At 40.3% G+C, this 26,930-nt stretch overlaps 1 protein-coding gene across 1 annotated transcript in view; it reads right to left on the reverse strand.

Moving 5' to 3' along the window:
* The window catches only part of casz1 (castor zinc finger 1), a 75,064-nt gene extending 55,083 nt beyond the window's left edge, over positions 1-19,981 (reverse strand). Inside the window, exon 1 of the mRNA XM_026331667.1 lies at positions 19,582-19,981. Coding sequence (XP_026187452.1) covers positions 19,582-19,630 — 49 coding nt within the window. The 5' untranslated portion in view covers positions 19,631-19,981. The remainder of the gene's footprint in view (positions 1-19,581) is intronic.
* Positions 19,982-26,930: the final 6,949 nt, after the last annotated feature.

Here is a 26,930-nt window from a genome sequence, read left to right on the forward strand (position 1 = left end):
ACTGAATAAAGTATCCTACTCAGATCATGAATAGTCTGTGTTTTGTCATTCAGGCAAAGCACAGAACTTGTTTTTGTTGTGGGTTTATTGGAACACGGTGCCAACCTTGTTCCCCCTTCACCTCTCTAATTTGTTTTGGGTCCTGTTCCTGGCCTACGCCTGGGAATGTTTTCTCTTCAATAGTGTGCTACCTTTTAGCTGAGCCGTCCAGTGCTTGACCTACTGCCGACACTTATTTTCAGCACTCTAATTGTCGTTTAATCACATATCAACCTGTCACTTAAAGACCCCCTTTTTTTCAAGGGGGAACATTTGCATATGTTGTAAAACTAATTCCTATCGAAAGCTCCAGTGGCTGTGAAAGCAGGCGCACTGTCTCTCTCTTTTACACACGTGTAGACACACGAGAAGCATGAGAAAGACACAAGCACACACAAGTCTAATGTTACTGTATCTCACCTTAGACAAAAACACACATAGGCAGACGCCATACCTGATATTCTCAATTCAGGTGGTTTTATCACGTTTGTTAACAGTGTGTGGTGACACGTAATGTGTTAGATTAGGGACAGCGACAAGAATGATTCATAGTGCATGTACTCGTGAGACCTAAAGCGAAGGTGACAGTGAATGTATAGTGTTATAAAGGAAACAATTAGAGTTAATAATGTTTCACTGCTCCAAATGTTACATTCATTTGTTCACACTTAGATAAAGCTAGTGCAAAATAGGTTGTGCCGGGCTTCCTGGCAGACTACGTTACATTTACATTATCACCCTTATACATCGAGGAGCCGTGTTTCCACTTGAGTGGTGGCGGTAGACTACAGAGGAGAGTGAGAATCATGTTTTTCGGGCCCAAGGAATGCCAGTCCTCAAGAGATCTCCCCCTCTAATTACAGAGTAGGGGAAAGAAAGCTCTTTGTTCTACCTTTTATTACATTAATTGATAAATCAGAGCTTGGGTGGAGCCGTCTTATGAGTGGAAGGAGATGGGAATAGGACTAGGGCTGGAATTGGGAGGGTTCCTTTTGGCAGATGTAGGTAGGTGAGAGTATTTTAGAGATGAAGTCCCATATTCAGAGGACTCCTAATCCCGTTAGGGGCCCTGATGGTGCTGCAGCCCTGGCGCTCTGCTTTCCCAGAGGCTCTGGTGGCTGCAGAGATGAGAAGGGAAGTGGTGGAAGCAGTTGCAGACGATGGTGTGGTGGGTGAGTCTCAGCAGTGCTGTCTGGGCCGAAGCCTTAATTAACTGTGTCTTCAGGGGGTACTGAGGGTCACACAGAGACCCTATGTCATGAACAACAGCGAGCATTGAGAAGCTTTAAGAGGAAGTGGCATCTCACCCACTGTGGAATCATGGGAAACCCTGTGGACTTTTAATATGGACCCCATACAGTGCAAAGCCATATAGATGTCGTAGGACATTAGCAGAGCTATTTTATGACTGGTTATTAGTTTAGCGCAAATTACACAGGTGGTTGATATTTTTAATACAGACACATGAATTTAAGCTTATAAGACAAAATGGTAAAGGCTAAACAATCTGAGTGTTGTTTCAAACATTATTTAGATGTTACTATATTTTAAAACTAAAAAGACAATAAGTTCCATTTCTATTTGTGAGGGACTGGCCAATCTTATTTGTCACTGGTTAAGTAGCTGTAACAGGCTTTGTCATGGCCGTAATCTGCTTCTGCTCATTTAGGCTACCTGCAGACAACAGAAGCTGAGAAGTGCTGGTACAGTGGCCAAACTGAGTCTGAATATGTTACAGAGGCAATTAAGCATGTTGGTGTGGTGCATGCACACAACAGTGTCAGAGGTGCTAAGCTGGGCCAAACATGCCTCATTGAAATGTCCATCTTAAATCCACCCAAGTTCTTCATCTCCCCCGCCCTTCGACAACCAAGATGCTTCAGGACTGTCAAAAGCATTTTCCACAAAGCTGAGGAGAGGGCAAGGAAAAAAGGACCTGCCACTGTCACATGCATACTTACGTGTGCACACACACTTGCGAGGCTGTCAGGTAAATTAGATCTGAAAGCTGACAATTTCTGACCATATTTCCTTGATTATTTCGAACAAATGCACACCAGCCGCTCTAAGGAGATTAAAGTGACATAAAAGTCCCGAGTGGGAGGAGGGAGGGCAGAGAATCCAGGTCACCCCCATTTGTCCCCCTGCCTGACAGCAGCTATATCGCTATCCAATCCAATAAAAGTCCCCCCCCTCCTTTTGCTTTAATTAATTTTACAGCTAGCTTGCTTAATTACTTTCAATCAAAATCCTCTTGCCATCACAAAATTAGAAATGGTTCAACTCCATTAGTCTAAATTCTTCATTTACATACACAAAGACTGTCAGCTCTTGCTAAGCAAACGGCCTCCCGCTTGATGAGATTGTTTTTTTCCACACACTCTATCACTCTCTCACTTGCACACATGCATGCGACTGTGGTGTTAATTTTTTTGAAAGGAGAAAAGTAGCATAAAATTATTTGATCCCCTTACTTAAGACATTCTCTGCCTAATCAGGGTTCAGGTAAGCTGTGGTGTACATCAGCCAAGGTAATGAAGAGTTGAGTGTGTGTCTACCGTTGAACTGTTGAAATTCATTGCATCCACAACTCTGTGTCAAAAGAAAACTACTCAACCTTAAACAACGTACGCTGCACATTCAACATAAACAGGATTAGTAAAGCATTAGCCAAGATCATGTATATGAAATTAACTACTTTTCTCACAGAATTAGCTATTATTTCTAAAGCAATAGATGAGATGCAGATTACCTGGTGACACACTGTGCCCTATAAATCTGAATCCTTTGTGGCAGGGTGTCCCGAGGCCTGACTAAACTTGAAACTAGCGGCACACTATCGCCGGTCAGCTGCTGTGAGCAAAGCAATGGGATTTTTTTCAGAGGGTTGAGGGTCCATGGCCTGCCGCCTGATCACTTCAACTTGGAACACAGGCATCCTCTCCATCACACATGCTGCCTGAGGCCTGCACATCATCAAGAATTAAGGACATGCAGATAGGGATTGTGCACTGACCAAAGTGAAAACCCAGGCACACAAGCGCACCACCACATGTGCATGCACATACACATGGACAAACACACACAATTCACCCACACACCGGTGCTGTAATTAGGTCCCGAGATGGAGGCATTAAACTGGCATAATGCACTCACTGCTGCAGCACACTACCACAAAATATATCAACAGTAAACCTACGTGTTCGTCAGCGACAATTTCCTATTGCTTTTATTTTCCTACTCAAATGCATGCTACTCAGCAGGCCCAGCGCAAAACCACACAGCATAACAGTCTTTGATCTGCTGTATTCAGCTCATCTTACAGCCGCTGCTCTTTTATAATGATACAGTTGTGGGGTGAAAAAGAACACCTTGTAAAGGAAAGAGGTTAGGGGGATTTGTAACATTTCCAAACAATATGCCACAATATGGAAACGCTTAGAAAATGATTCCCAACAACTAACCATGGATTGATACAAGACAAAAAAACAAAGACTGTCACTTATGGGCCGCTGGACTGAAAACAACGCTGGTCTGACCTGGCCCCTTTACTGTGTCTGCAATCACTGGTTTCCCTTGCCCTCTTTAACCAGTCCCCATTAACACTGTTAATTATCCAAATCCATCATTCTTGGGGTAAATGAAGACTGCCTCTTTAATTCAATTTAATAGGATCATTTTCCAACTCACGTTCACTTTAGCCCCAGCTGCCCGCCCACTGTGTCTCCCCCCACTGTATCTTGACTCCCGTGGCTGTATGTTCTATAGTCTGGCTTTCTCCCTTTGGTGGAAGGGGTGGGGGGGTTAGGTGCTGAAGGCTAAGACTTGATGGCAGTGATGGGCCGACACACTGTTAATATCCTATGTCTTGTCTTGGATCGGCTGGTGGTAAGCAGCAGTCCTAGGCTCCCAGTCTGCTGTGCACACCGCCTGCTGCACACTAACTTGTGCTCTCTCTTTCTCACACACACACACGCACACACACACACAGACACACACACACACACACACACACACACAGACACACACAGACACACACACACAGTACCAGCAATGCTCACCGGGGCTTAGCTAATCCTGTCACATCAGGCCACATTGCCGGAGTTGAGGCCTTTAGCAGTAACTGCCCCCCACCGCCTCCATGCACCTCCACACTTTGCCACCACTCCCATGCACCTCCACACATTGCCACCACTCCTTCACTGACTCCTCTCACTCATTCATTCATTTTTTATTTCTCACCCCTTTGTTCATTTCAGAAGATCATGGGTGGCCAACTGCGGCACGTGAGTGGTGAAATGGGACAGGCGAAGAATCCCTCTGTCTTCCAGTCGTACTAATAGTGCAAATAGTGGCAAACATACAACACAAGCACATACCATGATATGGAACATGTAAAAAGCAATGTTGTACTTTGATTGCAACTTAGTAAATTGTTTTCTAAATTTTGTTGTCATATAAAACATATTTTGTTTCTTTTCAAATTATTATAGTATAGTGTAAGAAAACCTTTAAAAGGTCATTTTAATGACCTTACATTTACATTTTACTGTAAGAGACTGGCATGAACGCCATTTGCTATTATGGTGCATCACCAAAATGTATCTGTAAAACATACAGGTGTCATTTTGTCTTTTCTTGCCTGCAGTGTGTCAGTAGCAAAACACATTTTCCATGAAACATTGCCAGGCTGTGGAAACGGGACACTCATGCCCTTTAATCTGACTTTCTGTCTATAAAAGTACAGCTATATCAAGCCTGACTTAGGTCATTATGTATGCCTTCTAAGATTTTCCAGATAATTCTCCGTACTGAGATCTTTCTATATATTCAAATGTAATTACAATTCACAGAAAAAATTAATTCAGAAAATATAAACTTTTTTCTAAATGACTACACTTTAAATGAAAAGTGCACAGTAGTGTGTCACAATGCTGTCCTTTAAAATCTCTCAAGAGTGCGTTAAATATTGGCTCCTCTTATCCAATTATTCAGTGTGAGGAGTAGATTTGCCGCGATTTCCACAGTACCCCCCTATCTCATCCCCCACAATTAAGCACATGCAAAACCCACACATGCACATTCACACTCAAACAAATACAGGGATCCCTTTAAAATTTTCCCAGACTTTCATTGTTTAGCCATTTGAGACAGACTCTGGGAGAGTTTCAAGTGATTTTAGCCATGATTTAATTTGGTTTGTTAAACAGTGAGGTCAGCACAATGGGAGACGAGCCTCTAAATCCACTACATTCACCCAAAATACCCAGATGAGATAATCATTGGTGACGTCTACGAAAACACTTATTATATTTGCCCACCGCCTGGCTGAAGTTGTTAAAACCCGTCAGTGTTATTCTCATTTTTTTTCTCTGGGAAAGAGAAAAAAAAAAATAGCTCAACTTAGTCAAAACTGTCACCCCTCTTAAAGAGACAGTGAAACGTTGTGGCTGTAGACAGTTTATAAATGGAAAAAGACAGGGCAGAGGGCTATTGGGTGTCTATTCAATACTCATTTTGTTTGCACCCAATACTAATTAAATAAAACACGCACAACTTTTTAATTGGTTTTACAGAGATCAACAGTTTCAAGGAAGTTGAGCAAGTACAGTATCTAGTACAGTCGTTATACATATACTTTCTTCATTAGGAAGTACTAATAATAGTACACAGTCTTAAACTGTGAATACTGAGTACTGCTTGTCCTTTAACTTGTCCCCACAATTTGAAATTGGCAAGGCAGCAGCGGAGATAAGAAATGGATCAACCTGAGCCTTTTTTATAGCTTAATTTATTTTAAATCCAAGCCCTTTTTACACACTGCACACCGGCAGGCCTTGTCAGCTCCAACTAGCACTGAGATATTTAAAACCATTAATGCTGTACAGCAGCAGCCTGAGCATGTATGACACAAGCTGTCACTGTGTGAAACAAAGCCAGATCTCTAACTGCCACAGCTTCCACTTTTGAACACAGCACAGCTACAAAAACAGTAACCATTCAGTCATACACTGTGAAAAAAGAGCAAATGACAACTGCCAGATCTTTCTAAATGTTAGAAAAGGAGTTTAAAAAAATTACACTGAACAATAGATAGAAAAGGACTGCTATATTCCTCAGCTAGTCAACTCAAAGACCAGATCCAGTAGATCCTTTGCTTCTATGGGGCTAGACCCATAGAAGCAGGTGTCAGGATATGAAACACAAAGGCTATCTGCCTCTCGACAGGATATCCTCATGGATCAGCAGCGGTAGCCATGTTGACCCTCCCCATTATTAAAGAGGCTAATCTGTTCAACATGTCAATGTTAGCACTTTTAGTTGCGATTAATAAAAGAAGACCCCAAGAGTGCTGTGTGTGCTTTTTCAGCGCCCCGGGTTGTTTTCATTTAGTTTGTATTTTTAGTGGTTTTCACTGTTTGGTAATTCAACAGTCCTCTTTTCTCCTATTAGCGTAAACAGTGTAAATTATTAACTTTGTTAAAAGAATTATAATCAACCCTGAATCCTAAACTCTAGTAGCTTTGTGTGTTTTTCCCCCTTTCTGCCACTGGCAAAGACTCACAATGGCTTTGCAGATATCATTAAAGCAAATGTAACTTTATATTTTATAGATATGGAACAATGTGCATGTGATACCTGACTTTGTGGCCATTTATGTGATGGTTAAAATGTCTGGCCCAGTGGCTTTCACTTGCTGGTAGTAGAACTGCTCTCTAACAGACTTGCTTTCTAAGTGCCTGGTGCTGTGTCTTAATTTGTAATCTAGTCAAACCAATTGTCCGCTAGCTAAAAAGGTCACAGAGACAATAGACTACACAGCCTCCTGGAATGCAGAGAAAGCCCAGGGTGTCTTTTGTAGCTTTTTAACCAAAGATGTAATTAAGACACCTTCATCTTCAGGGGTGAGAAGGGCACCAACAAGAGTGTGCTGGAAACACAAGAGGAACTTCACATTACTGGAAACAGAAGTGAGACACACACTAACATAGAGCATCTTGTGAGAGGTAAAAACCAGCTGGTTTCACAGCAAAATGTCACCACTGAGAACATCTGCTTAGTTCACCTGCTTGGGTAGCCTGTGCGTGATTTTATATATTATGACCAATATATGTGGTGAAAATAGCTTGCTAGGAAAAACTGAGTGATGCAAAGCAACAGAGGAGAGGTAGAGGGGGGGGACTTAAAGGACGTGATTTATCTGGGCTTGATTGCGTGTTAATCGAGGTTACGTGTATTAAGTGGAATCTAATTGGAACAGACACTGGCAGTCTGACAGATCGACATGATGCAGATGGATTGAGGGGGGGGAGAAAGGGGGAGTGAGGGAGACAGGCAGAGGAAAAGGGAATAGGAGTAAGAAGGGTAGTGTAGTCGAGCAGAGGTAGGACAGAGGCAAATGAAGCACGCTATTGTGCTACTACATGGCCAAATGGAAAGAGTTTTGTGACGTTAAAAGAAAACCCCCAAAGCTTTTTAAGCAGTTGAATCACAAGAAAGAAAAAGAAGACTCTGCTGTTAGGCTTGTCTCATGCGCGTCTCATGATTGGCGGCTGATGAGACATGTAACCATTCTAGAGGAGGACACACACGGGCGAGATTGTGAGTGACAGGGCACAGCACTGGAGTTTGCCCTCCCCTTCCAGTTGCCACAAACATTCATTTCTGCTTTATTGGAAATGAGGGGAAAAAAACACCCCTCCAAAAAAAAAAAAAAAAAGCATGGGGTACAGAGGCTGGGTGACAGCTGCTGGAAAATTTCTCACCTCAACGAGGAGACGAGCAACTGTTCCACCAGTCCTTCTGACTCTTTGCTCCTCCTAACAACTGTTTTGAAGGCCCTCTCTGCTCCCCAAATCTGAGGTATTTAGCTAGTGAGCTGAATGACCCTTTCAAATGTTACCAGAGTAATAGACCGTAAAAGAAGACCACCTGTTAAGGCCAAGCAACTGCTAACTCATATTACACAGACTCTATGGACAAATAAGGAGAACACAGTTTGTGGAAAAGGTTCAGAGAACAGAAATTAAGATTTGAAGTTAAAGATATGGTGTTGCATAGATATAACTTCTCCTGTAGCACTGTTCTGGACTGGTCAGTGTGGCTATAATTGGTAATGGGGGGATACAAAGTGTGAGTGACAACAAAGGCCTCAAAGCAATGAGGAGCCCAGGAGCAAAAATGACTGTCACAATGCCATTATCTAAATCTGGGTTAAAACTACAGTAGTTCCTACCAAAAGGGTCATTTCTGCTGTTAGCCCAGATGAAATGAATGTTAAATGTACTCAAAATATAAATAATTTGATACAAAGACCTGATCAAGAAAAACAGACAAAGAAGTAAGAAAAGATATAGATAAAGATATATATATATAGATGAAATATGGCCATAATTTGGGGGAGTGCGGGATACTACAGCACTCGAAACTTCACTCATCAACACAAAATGCCCAAATTGCTCCCGACATGATCCGTCATAGCGCAGAGGCAGAGGAGTTGCTTCGGTCAGCCGTTGATTTGATCCATTATGACTGTTACACTAATGGCATTAATAAGGGCAAAATTGCTATTTTAAAACACAGAATTTTCATCTTCTTCATTTGGCTAACCTTATTGCCTTTCTCCTCTTCCCACACATGGTGTGTGTGCTTGTATGTGGGAGTTTTAGAGTGTGCCTGTGTGTTCAACAATGTAATGACTATAAGGTCATCTCTATTTTCCAGGCTTGGTGTACAATGTTGTTGGATTGCAACATTTTGCACGGTTTAAAAACAACAACATGAGCTTTGTAATTTGACTCCCTGCTATTTTCGAAAGATTGACTACGATGTTGTATTCACCAGCTGGCCCCAATAAAATGCTCTAACCTCATTTGACAGTGTTACAGTAAATTTGGATTAAAAACCTTTTATTTCTATTCGGCATTAAAAACTAAACACTTCTCCAAGTAAAATGGACAACACTGTGTTAAATTAAATACTTTGGAAACCTGTTATATAGATCAAGACAAGTTGTTTGAAACCCAACAGTATTAAAATAAATGTGTCCTTGAACTAGTTAATTTACTCCAATACTTATTCTATCAGCAAAGTGAATGTTTCTGCAAGTTTCCTGTGTGTTTGTGCTGAATGTGGGTATATGTATATGAGTATATATGTGTATGCTTAGGCCTCATAAGCCTCTAACATTGAGAGGAATGACACTCTGTGATCAAGGACATGAATTGCTCATTGATTTTTAGGGGCCAGCTTAACTATCCATTCCAATTGATTTTTAGCTTTGCTGGGTGTGCGAGTTATGGCAGTTTTAATGTATCATCTGTATGTGTACTCATCATCTAGTGCAAGAGGATTTACAATAGTCTGTGGAAAATGCGAACAACACGCCATGTTCAAATGTAGGATGGGGACTTTATCCTTTTCTATTCTTTTTCTTTTTCATATTCCGAGAAGTAGAAGTCATAAAATGAATCACCTTTTAACATGTTTTTTAGCCATTATCTGCTTCTGAACTTGGTAAATGATTGAGAGTTGTTATTGTTTTTACCTTGATAGATTCATGAAAAATAAAAAGCATGTGAATAAACTGTAATGCTAACCAGTGTTGCTTAGGTCATGCATTTCAGCTTGCAGTATCATGTAGCCAAGCTAACTAGAGAAAGAGATGAAATTTCTAATGGGCTAAGGCCCATATGCAGCACAAACAAAAATACCATGGCTTTGCCACAAACCATCACCACAGAAAACAGCAATTAAGTTCAAGATTGTTTCAAGACTTTTTATCTTTAAAAAATAGATTCAACATTCATCTTTTTACATTGACAGGACTACTGCCATAACAACTCGAATTACCTATCAATTAACAATTCATATAAACTATTAATAATCAATGATTTGTGGATGTAAGAGACAAAGTCAGAGCAATGTGATCCAAAAGACAGTCTAATGTCATCTGTCAGGTAGAAAGTCATTAAAATAGAGGCTCGTTTTTCTGCACCAAGCTTAGGTTTCACTCAAGCAGGGATACATTTCTATTCTTCCGCAAAAGGCTCTGCTCTCATATGATATCATCTCCTTTAGAACATTACTCTCAATGGCTTGTCTTTTTTGTCTTTTGTATTTTTCTCCAATTCAAATTGCCCTTCTTTTTCAAATGGTTTGGGTGAAGCGGTCCTCTATGTGAGGTAACTGCCTTTTGTTCAGGACTGCATAAAGCACACTTTACTCCATCCTTTAGAAAAACAACTCTGCTTAATTAATGTTTTACAAGTGCTGCTGTATTCTTAGTAAAAAAAAAAAAAAAAAAAAAAGCTTCTATCAAAGCCGGCAGGTTCAGATTACGTACACTAATTGAAATTCTGAATTTCTAAGCCAACTTCTTTTTTTCAATGCTCCCACTCATTCTCCCTGTGCACACAATAAAGCCTAATGTTTTGTAGTCCACAAATGACATCAAATCATCTAAGTAATATGGGCTTTTCTTTTTTTCCTGTATTCTCATGTTCTGCTAGTGGGTTCATGAGACAGCTTAATAAAGCAGTAAATGCTTGGGGAAGCCTGAGAGCGTACTGTGTGTGTGTGTGTGCATGTGTGCACATGTGTGTGTGTGTGTGTGTGCATGCATGTGTGCACATGTGTGTGTGTGTGTGTGTGTGTGTGTGTGTGTGTGTGTGTGTGTGTGTGTGTGTGCTTGTGCGTGTGTTTTACCTCCATCAGGGACCTCAAAGCAGAAGGCAAAGCCTGGTTTCACACTCAAGCAGATTTTCCCAAAGAATAAAGCAAGAATAAAGCCAGTGAACAAAAAAGAATGACTAATACCCAATCCAAAGCCAAAACTAAGACACTTATCTCATGGGTTGACAGTGATAGAGCTCATATCAATTCATTCTGAGCTAAATTAATACAGCATAATTTACAGGTTAAACATGCATTAGGTGCTGGAGGAAGGCAGGCTGTGTGAACAGCTGCAGGTGTGGGAGCACAGAGGCTGAGGTTGGGGTTTGGACAACCATCACAGACACCAATTGGCACAAAAAAGGAAACAGAGGTTTCCACGCACCAGTTACAATGATCTGTGATGTAGTTGAGGCTGTCTCAACTAGGATATGGAAGCAAATCTTTATAGATCAGCATATTCACACGTTTGTTTTATAGGGGAAAGTTTCAACCTTTCCTACCATCACTGTTTATCTGGCAAGGTAGCTGCAGCGGGCAATTACATAAATTACAGAGTTTAAGAAAATGTCATCCTTGATAACCTTTGTTCTGAGTTAATCATTGTAGAAAAAGAAAACTGCTTCTCCTCTTTTATATTTACCCAAACTCCCTCCTTTCAACAAGGTATTATTTTATAGGCTTGTTTTGCAAGCATTATAACTTTGCATTCTTTTCCCAAGGTCAGTTTCTAGTGCGCCACGAGGAGTATTTACACATGGGCCTTTTCAGGTCAGTTCTATTGTATTTGCATCAAATAATTTTTGATAAGGGATGTAAAAGACCTATAAACCCAACATCATAAACGGGAGAGGTGTAGCTGAAATAAGGACAAAAGATCAACGGCTGAATTTTTTCTTATCTTAGACACGTTGATATTTTTGAGTCAACTGTCTTCACTCCCTCCCACTCAACCCCCAACCCCCGCCTTTTTTCCTCTCACTCGCACAGAGCTGAGTAGAAGCGTGGACTTGTTAGATTTAGTCCAATGGCTTCCCAGTGAGGCCAGCAAGCAAGCTCTTGTTTCATAGAGAAGTACCTCCCCTGTTATCTCCCTAGCACTATAATCACTTAACAAAGACTTGGGCATTTGCACAAATTAAAACATCAATAATGCATAAGTGCTTTTCAGTTTTGAGCTATAGTGTCCCTGTATTGCGATGAAATACACCCTCTACCAGTAGAAAAAGTCTAGCTCACCATCTTCTGTCCCACAAATGACTTAAAGAAGCCACAGCCCTGCTTTGAGCAACAACCCCCTCCTTCTTTAAAAGTTGAGGCTAAAGCTGTGGTGAACATTTGGGATCTGCTTCAGTAACGGGACAAAATGGCTGAGTGGGATGCGGAAGTTGTTTTAAAGCAAGAGGCGGTAAGTAGTGGTGGCGCATCAATGCAAACAGGCAACACCCTTGAGTGGTGCAGCGTGGCATCCTTCCATAAACAACACCACCACCATGTCCCCAACATTTATGATTTGTGGTCTGAATGGCAACACAGGCCTGACTCTAATCCAAGTCTGCATGTTTGCCCTATCGTTACATGGCTAAATCTGCCTGACCTAGTCTCTTATTTTCCCAGATGAAAACACCAGACTTTTCATATGGCTGTCAGAAAGCTTCGCTTAAAACAAGTCATATGAGAACATGACACAAGGAAGTGCAGGGAGGGGGCATCATGGGAAAGAAGTGACACTTTGAAAACAGGATGCTGTTCAAGCTACTGTTTAATCTGAGAGGAAAAAAAGCAACTCCTTCATATTTATTACTGCAGTTGTGAAAATGAACTGTTTTTACACTGACTATGGAGGAGTTAAGTATAATTATTGGACTTGTAAATCCATGACCAGTACTGTTCCAACACCAATAGAGGACGAGTCATCCTATACAGATGGCCTCAAGGACAATTAGCAGTAATGATTGGTTGCCACATAAAAGAGGGAAATTCTATTTGCTACTGCATTTGCTGATGATCACAGACCAAATGCCTCTGACAATAATATGGATGGCTGCTTTAAACTTGAACATTACTTCTAATGCTGGTTAAATATACAATACACTGGAAAAGAACATTTCGGAAGCACTCCAGTGTCTGTGCATTATTTAAGGAATACAAAATAAAGCAAGGTGGAATTTCAGATCTTATACAAACACCACATTATTATGAAGAATAAAGACATAAAACAAATAACAAAATATTATCGCTTCAATCATATCCTTTTCCCCAGATATCTTCATTTCCCCCCTCCCTTCTCTGTCAGTTAGTCTGGCAAACAATCCCCTTGTTAGCAAACTGTTAAGACAGCCGCTTGGTACACAAATTGCGCTCGACCAAGCGAATTTGTTTTGCAAGGGTGACCTGTTTAATCATCTCATTTTCTTTGGCGGACATTTATTCATCTGGTTTCCACGGTTACAGAGAACATTAAGGGGCTACAGTAATAAGGCTGGAGAGTCAAACAGGTAATAAAAAAATTAACGCCATTTTCCAGCAGCCGAGGACAGTGGGTGAAATGAATCAAGGGAGAGGGGAGAGAAGCAGCGGGGGGAGCAGAAGGTGGGGTGTCGGGGAAGAGGGCGGGGGGGGGGCCTTCAATATTGTCCAAACAATAAGCCTTAGCGGTTATTTTACTCTGTAGATCAGGTGGTGCTGTTATGGACATGACACTTTGGGCACAGAGCAGGAGAGATAAAGCTTTTAAAGTGGCCCTGCTCCTTTTTTATTGTCATTTAGCGATTACATATCAGAACAATTAAAAGTTAGTCTGAGATATCTATTAACTTTGCTCTTTTTATTTCTCCTGTGCTTCAGAACAAAGATAATTTGCACTCCTGGCAATACAACGTGTCAAGAACATACAAGGGACAACATGACATTTCGATGCCCCTGTGAGAAATGTTTCGTAGATCTCCCAAGTTGAATCACGCTGTCTAATATTGTCTTTTGAACAATTAAACAACAGCAGAAGAAAAAGAAAAAGTATCTTTAGAGAATACAGAGTTTATCTGTCGCACTATTAGAAACAGTGACCTACACACCAATTGAGAGAGTCCAACTTCTTGCCAAATATAGAAAATTCCGGTACAATAGGGAGAACAGGTGCTGAGGACCCATAGAAAGTGACAAAGCCGAAGAGCTGGGTTGCTGCTGAATGCCAAATAAGGCAGTGAGACACATAGCACTAAGGCATAATACAACCTACTGTAATGTGATTTTCTGGCTCTGATGGTTGTCACCAGTTCCCCCATAAACTGCCTTCTTTACGTTAAGACAATACTCAAGGCTGTTTTTCACTTCAATAATAACCAAACAAGAGAAAACAAGCAACAAATGTTATGAATTACTCATTTCTCCACTCCTTTCAAAAGTATTTATAATTGACAACAGGGCTTTGGCACTCCTAAAATATGCACAAACGTTCTCAACCTAACCCTTAATCATTTGAATCGTCTGGTTTAACCTGTATTTGGGCATTTTACAACTCTGCCAACACCTGTCCCCCACCCTTGTGAAAAACAAACCAAATTAAATTCTTTGTTTCTCTGCTGTCGTGTTACTTATATATATATTTCTTTGGAGTGGCTCCAGTGTGACGGAGAGGGAAGTACAACTGATGGCAGGCAACGCATCTCAGGAGAGGGGAGGGAAAAAGAGATGTCAGCCGACCCGGTCTCACACACAAATGTAGGATATGCACTGTAACATCAAACACACACCATTAGCGTGTCACAAGGCACGCTTTCCCCTGTTCACCCCTGCCTGAGGCAGGAGCCTGAAGAAACAAACTCTCGTCATACATTGGGTGAAATCCCTAAAAGGGGATACAGAGTGGACAGCAGGGAGTAAAGAAAAAGACTAAGCTTTGACTGTGGAACTGCCAATTGCTCTGCTAACAGCCTCTTAACAGGTGTGTGCTCTAGAACCATGTAATCCTATCAAGTTACCAAGTTAAAAAAATAAATAAATAAAATAAATCCGCCAAACTGTAAACTCCTGGTCTCTTTCCCTCTGTCCTCTATCTTTCTCCCTCTCTTTCTGTCTGTGTTGGCAGTGACAGAAATGAACAGCTGGGCTTCAGATTTATCATGTACAGACAGTAATTATTGCTGGTGCTGCCTGTGACTGACCCAAGTGAATTAAATGTCACATGAAAAACACACGGCAGAAGGGGGACCTGAAGTCGAAAGGTGCCTGCTTGGAAACTGTGTGGAAGATGTGTGTGAGACACGGTAGAGAGACGAGGGCAGTGTTCATACGTCACTACGTTCCTGTTTGCAGTCAATTACGGACGAAGACAGGCGTATTGGCTCTGTAACTCGGCAGAGTAAACATTTCCATGCTAACACTGAAGGTGACAGAAAAAAGAGGTTCCATGTTTGTTGGTGTTGTTTTTTTTTAATCAAAGATGAAGCCAGTGACAGTACAGCAGGGACCAAATTTCTCTCAGAGAAAAGGTGACAGAGAACTGAAACTGAGAGATGTGCTCAAAACTAAAAGATAGTGGTACAGCGAAGTGAGAAGACAGATTTAGTTCAACGACTCTTCACGTCTTTTAGGTTTTTGTCTTACACATATAATTAACCAAACTTGCCGACAATTATTGACTAAGAAAAAACAAGAAAACCCCCTGATACTGGACCACACAAACTGTTTCTATCATTATCTCAACCCACTCTGGCACCACCTGCTGTATTTGTTCAAAACACAAGCGGGTCAGGAGATAAACTATCAATTTATTACCCATGTCAATCAATGTCCTTGTCATTAAACAGTTAACCCTGCACCTGCTGTGTCCCTTTATACATTTAGTTGTATGAAAGTTGTGGCCTGTCACATTCCATAACCACTAACCTACGAATGGGCTGGTTCACACCTTAAAGACCCCCTGCCACATTTAAAAGGATTAGTCACCACATTTTGTGCCGGCTTAATCTTTCTTTCAGCTGGCCTAATAAGTGCGCTTCGATAAGCGAAGCATGCAAATTCATTCATGGCCAGTGGAGACCATGCTTTCAGACAAACACACCAAAGTCTTCTACTCTGCTAATTACCTCTTCATTTTCCCCTTTTCCCCTCTTATGTGGCATATCAACGACTAGAGATTATTCTTCACCCTAAGTTTGCATGAAATTAGAATTTCATATTTAAGACTAGGATATCCGGATGGAAAGAAAAAGTTACTGGAAGCTTCTCCCTCGAATTTGCTCACAAGAATACATGACAAGGCACATTCATTTGTGAGATTTAAACCAGGACTCCTTTTCGACTGGTTATGCTTGTGACAAATGAAAAAGAAATATGGAAAAAATACACTTTTCCCCCCAAAATAATTAATGACACTTTTTTTGTTTCTAATTAGCAATATAATTTATAATTAATTTCCACCCTTTTTAAGATAGTATAATTCTATAGGATATTTTACTGTTTCCATTTCCCTTATTTTTAGTACAGCAGTTTAACAAACATATATTATCTGTGATAATAAAAATCTGGCCTGTTATATTTTAGATAATAAAAGCAACAAAAACCCAAAGTCCAACCTGTTTATCATCCTTAAATATTTCTTCACCGAGTATTAATTAGGCTATTACTCCAGATTGGTGATGGGGAGCTTTGAGGTTTTAATTAGGTGCTGGCCACTGCATGAGTGCACAGGAGTGAAGAAAGTGGGTGGTGATGCCACTTGCTTTGCTCCTGGCCCATATCAAGTAACCCTGAACACTTTGGCTACTGCAGCAAGATGCATGGCAGCCCACGTGCATCTGGAGTTTATGTGATCGTTTGATCTCTGATGTTTCCTCTTTTTGCCGGTAAAATAAAAAAAAAAGCCCAGTTGGTGTGATTTCAGTATTAAAAGACGGGAGTTAAGGTAATTATAGTGTTGGATGGCTTGTGTCTGATGACTGGGCACATGCTCAATCAGGACTCAGCTGTCCCTCTTTCTCTCTACACCCCAGCCCAAACAACCAGCAGATACACACAAACACACACAGTACGCCTCCCTCCCGTTGTCTGCTGTCTCTGTTCCCCCTATTCTCCCCCTGCCACTCTGCTAAAACCAGGCATAACACACAGCCTCGCGTAACATCAATCAAATACTGAGAGTGGACCATAAAACTACACAAACATATACGCTGCCATTAACTACTGTATTTGACACTTTTTAAAATTGTTCTCCTCAGATGTGGACGTAAACAAACGTAAACTAATTTTAAAGACAGAAAAAGGAATTAATTAAAACAGGAAAATTGAAGAATACAACGGTCAGGCACTATTAAATTAAAATGTTTAAATATAATTTCTCTACTTTCATATTAGAAAAAGGAATCACAATAAAACATACGTCCAGCCTTTTTTTTTCTTAATTCAGACTAACTCAGAGAGAGTGATGTAAATTGGCTATTCCATTTAAACGGAAGCAAACGATAACAAAAATCATATGTTTTGGTGTCATTCAAATAAAGTATTTATAAAAACAAATCTTAAGAATGTGAATGTTTTTCTCGGTTGACAAGGCGATACTAATCACCTTGTTGCTGAGAAGCACTCTTCCCTGACAAGGCTCCTTGGAATACAAGGATCCCCCAGGAGAAATCGGCATGAAAGAGGTTAAAGACAATGACTCGCATTTTTTTTCCTCCAAATGTCTCCCTGTTAAATTTATTTCAAAACTCTGTTAATCTGCTGTACACAACATTTCCATTAGCATAGTCCAGCCCCCTAATAAAAATTCCAGCTAGTTTAATTAAAAAATGTAAATTTACTGTCATCCAAGGAGCAGCAGAAATAGGAGTGCAACAGCATATTTTATTGCTTAAGACATCAAATTGATTCAGGTTATTGCTAAATTGTGATAAAAGGTTATTGAGGGCCTTCAGACCTAGGCTTGTTTTTCTCCTCCTTATTTCATTCTGGTTTTGAGGAAGGCCGTAAAAGATGGAGAGGGCCACAAAGGGTTAATGAGACAACTCAGTGAGGGAGAAGGCAATCAACATTATGACTCATAAGAGGGTAGAAAAACATTTTCCGGGCTGACGAAAAGTTTGAAATTAGGGTGTGTCATGATAGCAGTTGTACTTGTTTGTTGTTATTTTAAACTATAATACAGGTAACCTTAAATAACCAGACAAACTAAGCGAGCCTCCATGTCTGTCTCTCATATGTGTTTGTGAAACCCTGTGGTCACAATGGTCTACGATACAGTCTCTCAGTATCAGTTCTATTTAATAAGACATAATCTTTAGATTTGTTTTATTTTTCAGTACTATGTTGCCCTATACACTTTAAAAAAGCAGAGAAGCTTATATAGTGTCAAGAATGCTGAACGGCTTATACAGCAAGTAACTGTTAAGGGGGTTCAGATAAGATACAGAGGCGGAATGTAAAAGTGGAAAATAAACGCATTAAAAATAACAGCCTGGGGCAAAACCTGCTTGAATGACGTTGACTTACAGATTTACATTACAGATCTAATTTACTAAAAACATGAAAAGATTAAAAAAAAAAGGATAATTTGGTATAAAAATATTTCTGAGTATCCTTTCTGTAATTTAAAACACTGATAGCATTTTAAAAATAAGTACTTACTCCGAAATATCTCCACAACCTTCACTAAAAATGTATATACTGTATGAGTTGGAAATAAAGCTTTTTCAAAAATAGGGCAAATAGAATTTATCAAAGCCAAGGGGTACACATGTCTCTAACAAAGTTGGAGATCAGTTATTGAGTAGTTATATTCATTTATGTTTGCAAATAATGAAACACAGGGACTATTAATACATAGTAAAATTTATGATGGGAAAACACCACTCGCTGCATGCAAAACAGAAAACACAAAAGAGAAATTAAATGTGACTGACCTATTTTAAAAACACACACTAAACTGTTTGTTCAGTAAAGGGGTGAGGAGAGTGACTCTCACAAGTATGAGGTGTAATCCAGTTACAAGTGGGGAAGTTTACCTTTCCAACAGTATGCACAGACTGACTGTTGTTCACCTTACACAGGTTTAATACAATTTTGAATAACCACTCGACAGGTGCATTTCCACAAAAAATTCTGATAAGTGACGATTTTATTACATATTTAAAATAAAAATGTATTATTTTTGGGTAGGATTTTACCCAACATGTAATGCATTTCATTGTCAGAATGATTATATTTTAATGCTAGATACACCTGCGCACTGTATATTCATTTAATTAGAAGTACCTGGAAAGGTGTTAGCCCTGCTCCTGTTCCCTTTACATGTGTGACAACATAAGCAACACAACAGTTTGTTTGCTTTGTCCCCTTGGCAACAAACCCTTAGGCCATTCAACGTACCCTAATGGCATTGCCAGTGCATCTGTGGCTAAAACCAATACCTGTACTTCTACAGTACCAATTGGCTGGCTTTCTCAAAAACATGTAATTATAAACGAAGGGACTAAACAAGCAAGAAAACACAGATGAAGAGAAGAAAAAAAAAAAAAAAACTGTCAGGGATATATGCTGGTCTCATGTCCGAGAAAAGAAATATACTCTGACAAGAGAAAATGAAACTGGCTTTGTGAAGTTTTTTCACATGTGCACTGTGTCTAACACAGCGTCATGAGTCGTGTGCTGGAGAAATGAGCAATCATATTTGATATTGCAGTCACCTTTGGGCACTGTCAAAGACCTATAAATAGAGGTGTCGCAACATTTTGGTATACGTTCATGCTGGCACATACTTTAATCATGAACAACTTCCCCTCTCTGTAGATTTAGTCAGAGATAAAGGCACACCTTAAACTGTCAGCTAATAAAACATATCTAGCAAAGAGAGAAAAGAAGAAGAGTACTCACCATATTCAGGGAAGTCGAAGTTAAATCCTCTCAGACATGTAACTTTCATAATATTACTCAACTCTGTTAGAAAGTCATTCAAATGTTGGTTGGTAGAGGGGGAAACAAAGCGGAAAAGTAACTAGATAAAAAAAAGGCTTCCTTCAATCATGCACTAAACTCCTTGACATGTAATCTGTCAATAGTTTGTTGCTGAGATAATGCCGGCTGCCACGAGTGGATTTGATTGGCAGCTTAGAGTCTGGCCCCTCCTTTCTGTGGTTTGACGGGGGGTAGGTGAAAGAATATGGAGCCTCCCCTTCTCTGCTCTCGCTCTCTCTGCCTCTCTCTCTCTCGCTGTCTGCTCTGCTCCCATACACACACACACACACGAACAGACCAAGCTGTTGGTGATGTTGTCTGAATAGGCTGATAGGAAATTATGGCAGAGGAACCGGAGCAGTTTTTTTTCTCCCTCCCTCAGTGGGCTGGCCTTTTCCATCTTTGTGGTCTCCTAGCCTTTCAACTCTCTTGGGGTGGAGCTTCCACTGTCTCTATTCAAATGAGGGGAGTACAACATTTTAAAAAAAGGTTTTGGGGAGGAAAAGATTATGTTCTTATTAAAATATATTATATATACCTCTATTGCGCACAAGTATTTTGGGCTTTTAGACTAATTTAAATCAAGACAGTGTTACTACATGTAAAAGCTGCTTTTTACACACCAATGTTTTATTGCTGTGTACTACTAGAACTACAATCAGTGAAAGCAAGCAAACCAACCAAATTAAATCATCACTGAATGGTCTTTTATAGGGGCACAATAATAGCAAGTACGTCTCAAACCAGACATAATGCAAAAGCTTGGGCTACGTCAAATGTTCTGAAATGAACATATGACAAAAATATTAAAGCCAGTGCAATAATTTAACTTCTGTCACAAAGCAGGGATCCTCAATTCTAGTAGTATACTTTCTCTGCCTCTCTCCCACAGAGCACACTCTTTCTCCTTCCCTCCGTCTGATAAGCTATCAGTTTTCATTGTAATTTCAGGTGAAATGATAAACGACAGCCGTTACCAGGTGACAATGAATACTTTATAAGACAAACCCCTTATTTGCCTGGCAGTTTCTTCCGCAGTGCCATGCAAAGTGTCTCTGGGCTATTTGTATATAATGCCCATATACTGTAAATATGGCTTTGTGTCAAGAATGTGGAAACTACAAAATATTAAAAGTCCAGACCTTGAAAGGTCACTGGATATTCCTGTGTTCTACAGCAGTTTTAGTTTGAATAAGGGTGATGTACAAGTAGCATTCAATGGTTTTAGAAAAGAGGAAATGAACAACTTTATGGCTGTGAACAATAATGCAATGATACATAGTCCTAGCTTCAGTTCCTGAGTGCTGTCAACAGAGTCCAAAGTATGTACATAAAACAGGTTTTGGTTGATTCTGAAATTATGATGACTCATCCTGGTTAATAAAGGAAAACAGCAGCTTTGTCTCCTCCTTCCTAACCACATAATAAATGAAAATATCCTTAAAAGACTTTCCATGAAAAGGTACTACCCTTAATCTAACATTGTACTGTAGATACTAATTCAGTTTTTTTTAGTCATGATAATTATTTTGATTGTGCATGACGTGTCTTTACAACCAGACACTTGTCTTAGTTGCAAAGGTGTAAACTCGTTTGTCAGACGTGAGCCCCGTTTATCATCAAACACGTAATATTTGGTGTATTAATTAGAACTTTGAGGTTAATACTCACTGATCACAGTGGTAACATGCTTCTAAAAATGTTATTCAATGTAATATTGTGCATGAAAGGCATAAAATATTAAAGCATAGCATTAAAGTGATGTAAAACATTTCCATAATACATTTTTAGCAGTTTAAATGTAAGTTATAAATGAGTGTGGTTAAAATAAAGAGATAAAAATAGCTGTCTGCAACAATCATTGTTACACAAAGATACAGTAAATCAATAAAAAAGATAACAAAACCTACTACAGTATGTCTAAACTTGATAATGGGGATGTTTTAGTTTGCAGGGTGAATTCTATTCATTTGACAATGGCCACAGGAGGGAGGGTTTGTCGTCCATGCATTACAGCCCTGTGGCCCTCGAGCTGCCATCTTTGGGGGCGAAACCATTACTTTTCAAAAAGAGCTGTGGGGCTTTTCGTTTGATGTGATCTGGGGGTATTGTATGGTGCATGCGGGAGAATGTTGAGGGCAAGGTGGAGTGTTTGTAAGTGTGAGTGTGTGCGTGCACTGCAGTGCATGTGACATGGCAGGGGTACATCAGTCAAAGGGCCGCCAGGCCAGACGTTTGGCTGCCCCTGACAGTGCACTCCAGGAGGGGCTGGTCTGGTGCAGGGCCCACTCCGAGTCCTCCATTCCGCAGGACAAAGGCTAGGGCCCAGTTGAAAGATGTGAATTCAGTGGCTTTTGTGGCCAAAGCCCAGAGACATGCCGAGTGAGAAATCTGACCTTTGCTGAGAGTCAGATTGTGTTTTTGAACCCCTCTTGCTGTCTCTGGCAGTTTGGGGGCAAAGAGTGAGCGAGCGAATGGGGAAGAGGATGGAGTGGGTGCAAGTTGGTGTGGGGTGGACGTCTGTCCTAACTGGTGGAGCGTACAGGTGGGGTGGAGGTGGGGGTGGGGGTGGTTAGTGGGCGGGGGGGTGTTACACAGGAAGAGCAGCATGAAGCACTACTCTACTGCATCTAACTTTAAACACAACAAATTAAAATAGTTTGTGTTTTCCAGCAGACAATGGATCAACTTTATTCTTGATATTCACTGTCATGTTGTTGATAAATTGACAGGAAATTGAACGTGTAAATGCTTAATTCTGAAGCAGGGGCTTTTAAAGTGGGATTCAACAAGAGTTCACCCTAGTGTTATTTGAGGTTGTCTGTGATGTGGGATATTATTCCCTCTCACGTCTGTTTATATTGCATTATATATTTATTTTTAAGCAGAGAAGGAGCAGAATATTAAACTTACACACAAATATAGCCAGAACAATGATGATAGCAATACACCACTTCTTGATGATCATCATTTGCATTACTCATGACAAAGATTCTTCAGAATCTCATTTGATTTTCATAATTGCCGTATAGCTGTGTATACAGCTACATACATACACTATGAAAATCACATGGCAAAATCTCATTACAGGTACACACTTGAAAGTAATTAACATAGGGACTGTATGAAGTACTGTATAAGATATATTTGTATGTCAAGATGCTGAAATGTCTTTCTTTTATTTATGCACTGTTTATGATATTACTTGAATTATGATATACAGTAGCATGTTGTTTAGTGGCGGTGTGCTGAGAGCAGAGATTTTGTAGATAAAATAGGCCTATGTTTTTGAGTCATACATTTTTCTTGACACTGCTTTCATCCCCCGGCCGTAATCATCATATCTCCCCCATTGCTCTCCCGGATGCAGACATCCATAATGCAATCTTCCTAATTTTGATCCCTCGCAATCTGGTTTTTAAAGGGAGAGGAAAAAAGGGACATATTTCTGAAGGCTCGCTCTGTAATCATTTTAGACAGATAGCCTTTCCCATCGCAGATGAGCAAATATTTGTAAACCAGCTATCTAATGGAAAATTATAGTGAAATTAGAGTGAAATTCATGACAGTGAAATCCGATTATCTATAATTCTATTATGCCATCTTAGCCCACACAGCATATTTTTGAGAGTTTTTTCCATAAATACCTATGCCAGGGGTCCTGCTAATCAAATAAAATTGAAATTCATCTTCCCATTAAATTCAATTAGCTGCAATTTCTAAAGCCTAACAAAGATTTTAATTACTAAATTATAAAATTCTCCCTAGCCAAATTGGGGAGAGAAAAAGTACATCCCCTGCATCTGAAAAACAAACCCATGAAAGGAAATTGTTGATCAAAAAAGATATCCAGGGGAAAATAACATTAGGGAGAGCACTGGGGCCCTTATTCAGCGAGTCTGGGTGGGGAGTGACGTGTGCCAAGCGCTGGGCTCCTGGGCCAGAGGAAATGAACTTAGCTGAGGTTCTCTCTGTCTCTAAATGTCTGCCCTCAGAGTTATTATGCTGTAATTGACTAATTGACACCTTAATTTCATTTATGGGGCTCCTGTGTTCATAAAGCAACCTCTGGGTGGGGCAGTGGTCTTGAGCGGAAGCAAGAAAGTCAACAAACAGGACACCAGGTAGGGCCTTAGGCCTTCAGTTCTGTCCTCGGCAGATGACGATTATGTATTTGATAATGAAATGGTCAGGACGAACACACTGACTTAGCAGAGGCTTAAGAAGCATCTTACTTGTATGTTCAAATCCCTCTCATACATGCTGATGGGTAATAATCATGCATGTCCTGTCTCACAATCTGTCACTGTAAACACAAATGACCTCCATCAGGGTCAAAGTGTTTATTTTTAGAAAGTGAAGTTCTTCAACTGTCAAATGAGCGTTCCAGCACTGTTTTGGGCTTCTTTATCTCTACATGTGTGCATACTATAAACCAACATTATTTTATCCAGTGTTCGGGTGCAGCTGAAGGCAGCGATTATTGCTGGTTATGTTTATTAGAAATCACACTGCTAATAGGACAGCTCTGGGGTCTCAGGTCAGCCACCAGGTCCATTTCCCAACCACCAACTTCTCCTCACCAGTGGGCCACTAAAATAACAGCTCAGCACCCTCTGCATTGTACAAAGGTCCATCTGAAAAGGCACCTGCTGCTGTTATTCACTTTAGCTCCTTTGGCAGCTCACTCTGTCTGTTTAAAGGACATGTAGAAGAGAAAGACTGACTGAGAAATGATGAATTATTTAAGTATGATGTCTAATTGTCTCAAGGCAGACATCTTCTGAAAGGTACAGGCTTGGGGCTGGGGGTGGGTTGTTCATGGGTGGGGAGGCCTCCTCGTGAAGAGGTCTGTCTACTGTGTAATGCAGGCTGTCTCGCACTTGAAGTGGCTGGGTAAATATGACCAAACTGAAACTTTAATCTGCTTTTTCCACACCCAAGCTGGCTGGGTATTAAAGATAATCTTTTTTGTGTGTCATATGGTGGGAGATATAGATGGAGCTAATTTTTTAGAGACAAATCTGATATTTGTCAACTGGTTGAAAAAAACCTGGGGATTTTCTCCTAATCCTCCCTTGGATGTGAAGGCGCGTTAACAGCAAAATGCAGATGGTGTTCTGTGCACGGAGAGTACCCAGCACTCAGCGCAGTGCATACGGAAAGGCGCATGCTAGCCTCACTAGGGCTCAGCACAACCTGCAGATAGCAAACTCCCCCCACATTCAATTAACAAGCCACTTATGAAAGCAAAGGGGTATTAGTTTATTCCAAAGCGCAAACTTTGCTAAATACATTTCTTGGTTGTTTCTCTTTACTTTTTGTTTCCTTGCTGACATAACATCCTTACTTCTAGGCTGTGTTCATCAAATATTCAGTTGCAACTCAACTCCAATAAGGAAAAGAAAACAAATTATAAATAAAATGGAGGCATAAATCTTTCAGGATCCTAATTCTAACTTTCCCTTGGAGTGTTTCTGTCTTTATTTTGTCACATTAAGCACTTTTGCTTTCCGTTCCCACTGCTAGGCGTGGCTGATTTTACACTGTTGGAAAGAGCCTTTTATTCTTCTACTCTCTTGTTTTGGAACACTGTGCATTTTGTGGTGTCACTTCTTTTATGCACAATTATCACTTGTGTAACTTCTGGTTTTGTTTTTGTGAGAGACAGAACAATAAAACCTATGTGATGTTCTTTTTTTGGCTTACAGCAGGACTGTTGTACTATATGTAAGTAAGTAGCTACATTATGACTACAACCAATCATCAGAGTCATGCAAAGCTGTCCTGACTGCTTTATCTTATTCAGTGTTTTGGGAAGATATTTGCTCTGGTCATTTTAGCACCAGAATGCAACATGACAGAGCACTTTGGATGCATTCCTCAACTGCTTTGTAGCTCTGCAATACATTTGACATTGTATTGATAGTCATTCTGTGGCCTTTCACAGATGTCAGGTCAAACATATTTTGTACAAAGAAAGAATAAACAGCTAAAAAAAAGTACCTGCATGGAAAATGGTGTGTATGCACTGAAATACAACAGACCTCATTAATGTGTAGATGGGCTTAAGGGTGTGTACTTCTAAACCAATTATTGAATATATGGCTACAGATACTAAGGTTGACAGTATGGGACAGAGCAGATTAATGTCAAGAGGACAAGGAAGACACTGACAGCATAAAAAAAAAAACAGAGGACCTGCAAACTCCAGATAACCTGAACTTATTTTTACATGAAATTAAAGTAGAAATCATCAAAGCAGAACACTATGTACACTTCAACAGTGGTACACTAACTTTCTCGGTATTGTTTGTGTATTTGTGCATGTGAGCCCATTTCAAGTTTGCACAATTTAGATTACAGACAAATCAAATGTGTTTCATTTTTAAAGACTACAGGTTACACATAATCACAGGAATTTCATCAAGCTGCAGTGTGTCCTTTCTACAGTGCTAACAGCAGTAGGAAAGATTCAAAATTCAAACACAGCAGCTTTACTGATCCGCAGTGTGTTTGTTCTACACAGGATAAAGCTGACTTCTATTGATTAGTTCTGATATAGATAAAGTTGACATTATATGCACTATGAAATTCAGCATTTTTTTAACCTTCAACAATGCTTGCCATGCACTTGTAAAATAAATATATTAATATACACCAGGAGGAAGAGAAGGGGAAAAAATGCTAAAGCTCTTTTACTGTAATTGGCTGAATAGCAAGGGCAGCAGAAAATTTACAGGCCGACAACAGTGTGAAGGGGACTCGGTCACAGTGCAAAACTAAGCCCTCACCACCAGCAAGGGAGTAAGCAAGACAGAGCAGGCAAGCAAGCATCTAGGTGCCTGTCTGGCATATCTAAACTAGCGTGAGGCACTTGTCTCTCCCTAGCTTTGGCAGTAAGCTGCAGATCACAGTCCATTTTCTGGACAAGTTAAGTAAATAACCCAAGCAAGCATGCAGAAGACACTGACAGGGAAAAAGAAATCCCCCAAAGTCACAGTGGTGACACTCTACTAAATCCAATCAAACTGAGGAGAGAGAGGGAGAGAGGCAGAAAGAAAGAGGGAAGGAGGGAGGAATATATCCTCTTTGCAGCCCGTGTGTCCAGCAGCATTGATGCAATAACACCTCATTCAGTGTTTAGCCCTTCTCAAAGGACAGGCAGGGATAACACTTTAAACCCTGTGGCTTTATCTCCTGCAGATTTTCCATAAAATGCCAAGCCAGGGAACCGGGGCCATGTGACTACCATGTAGGTCAGGGCA

Source organism: Mastacembelus armatus, chromosome 7, assembly GCF_900324485.2.
Source record: "Mastacembelus armatus chromosome 7, fMasArm1.2, whole genome shotgun sequence".
NCBI lineage: Eukaryota > Metazoa > Chordata > Actinopteri > Synbranchiformes > Mastacembelidae > Mastacembelus > Mastacembelus armatus.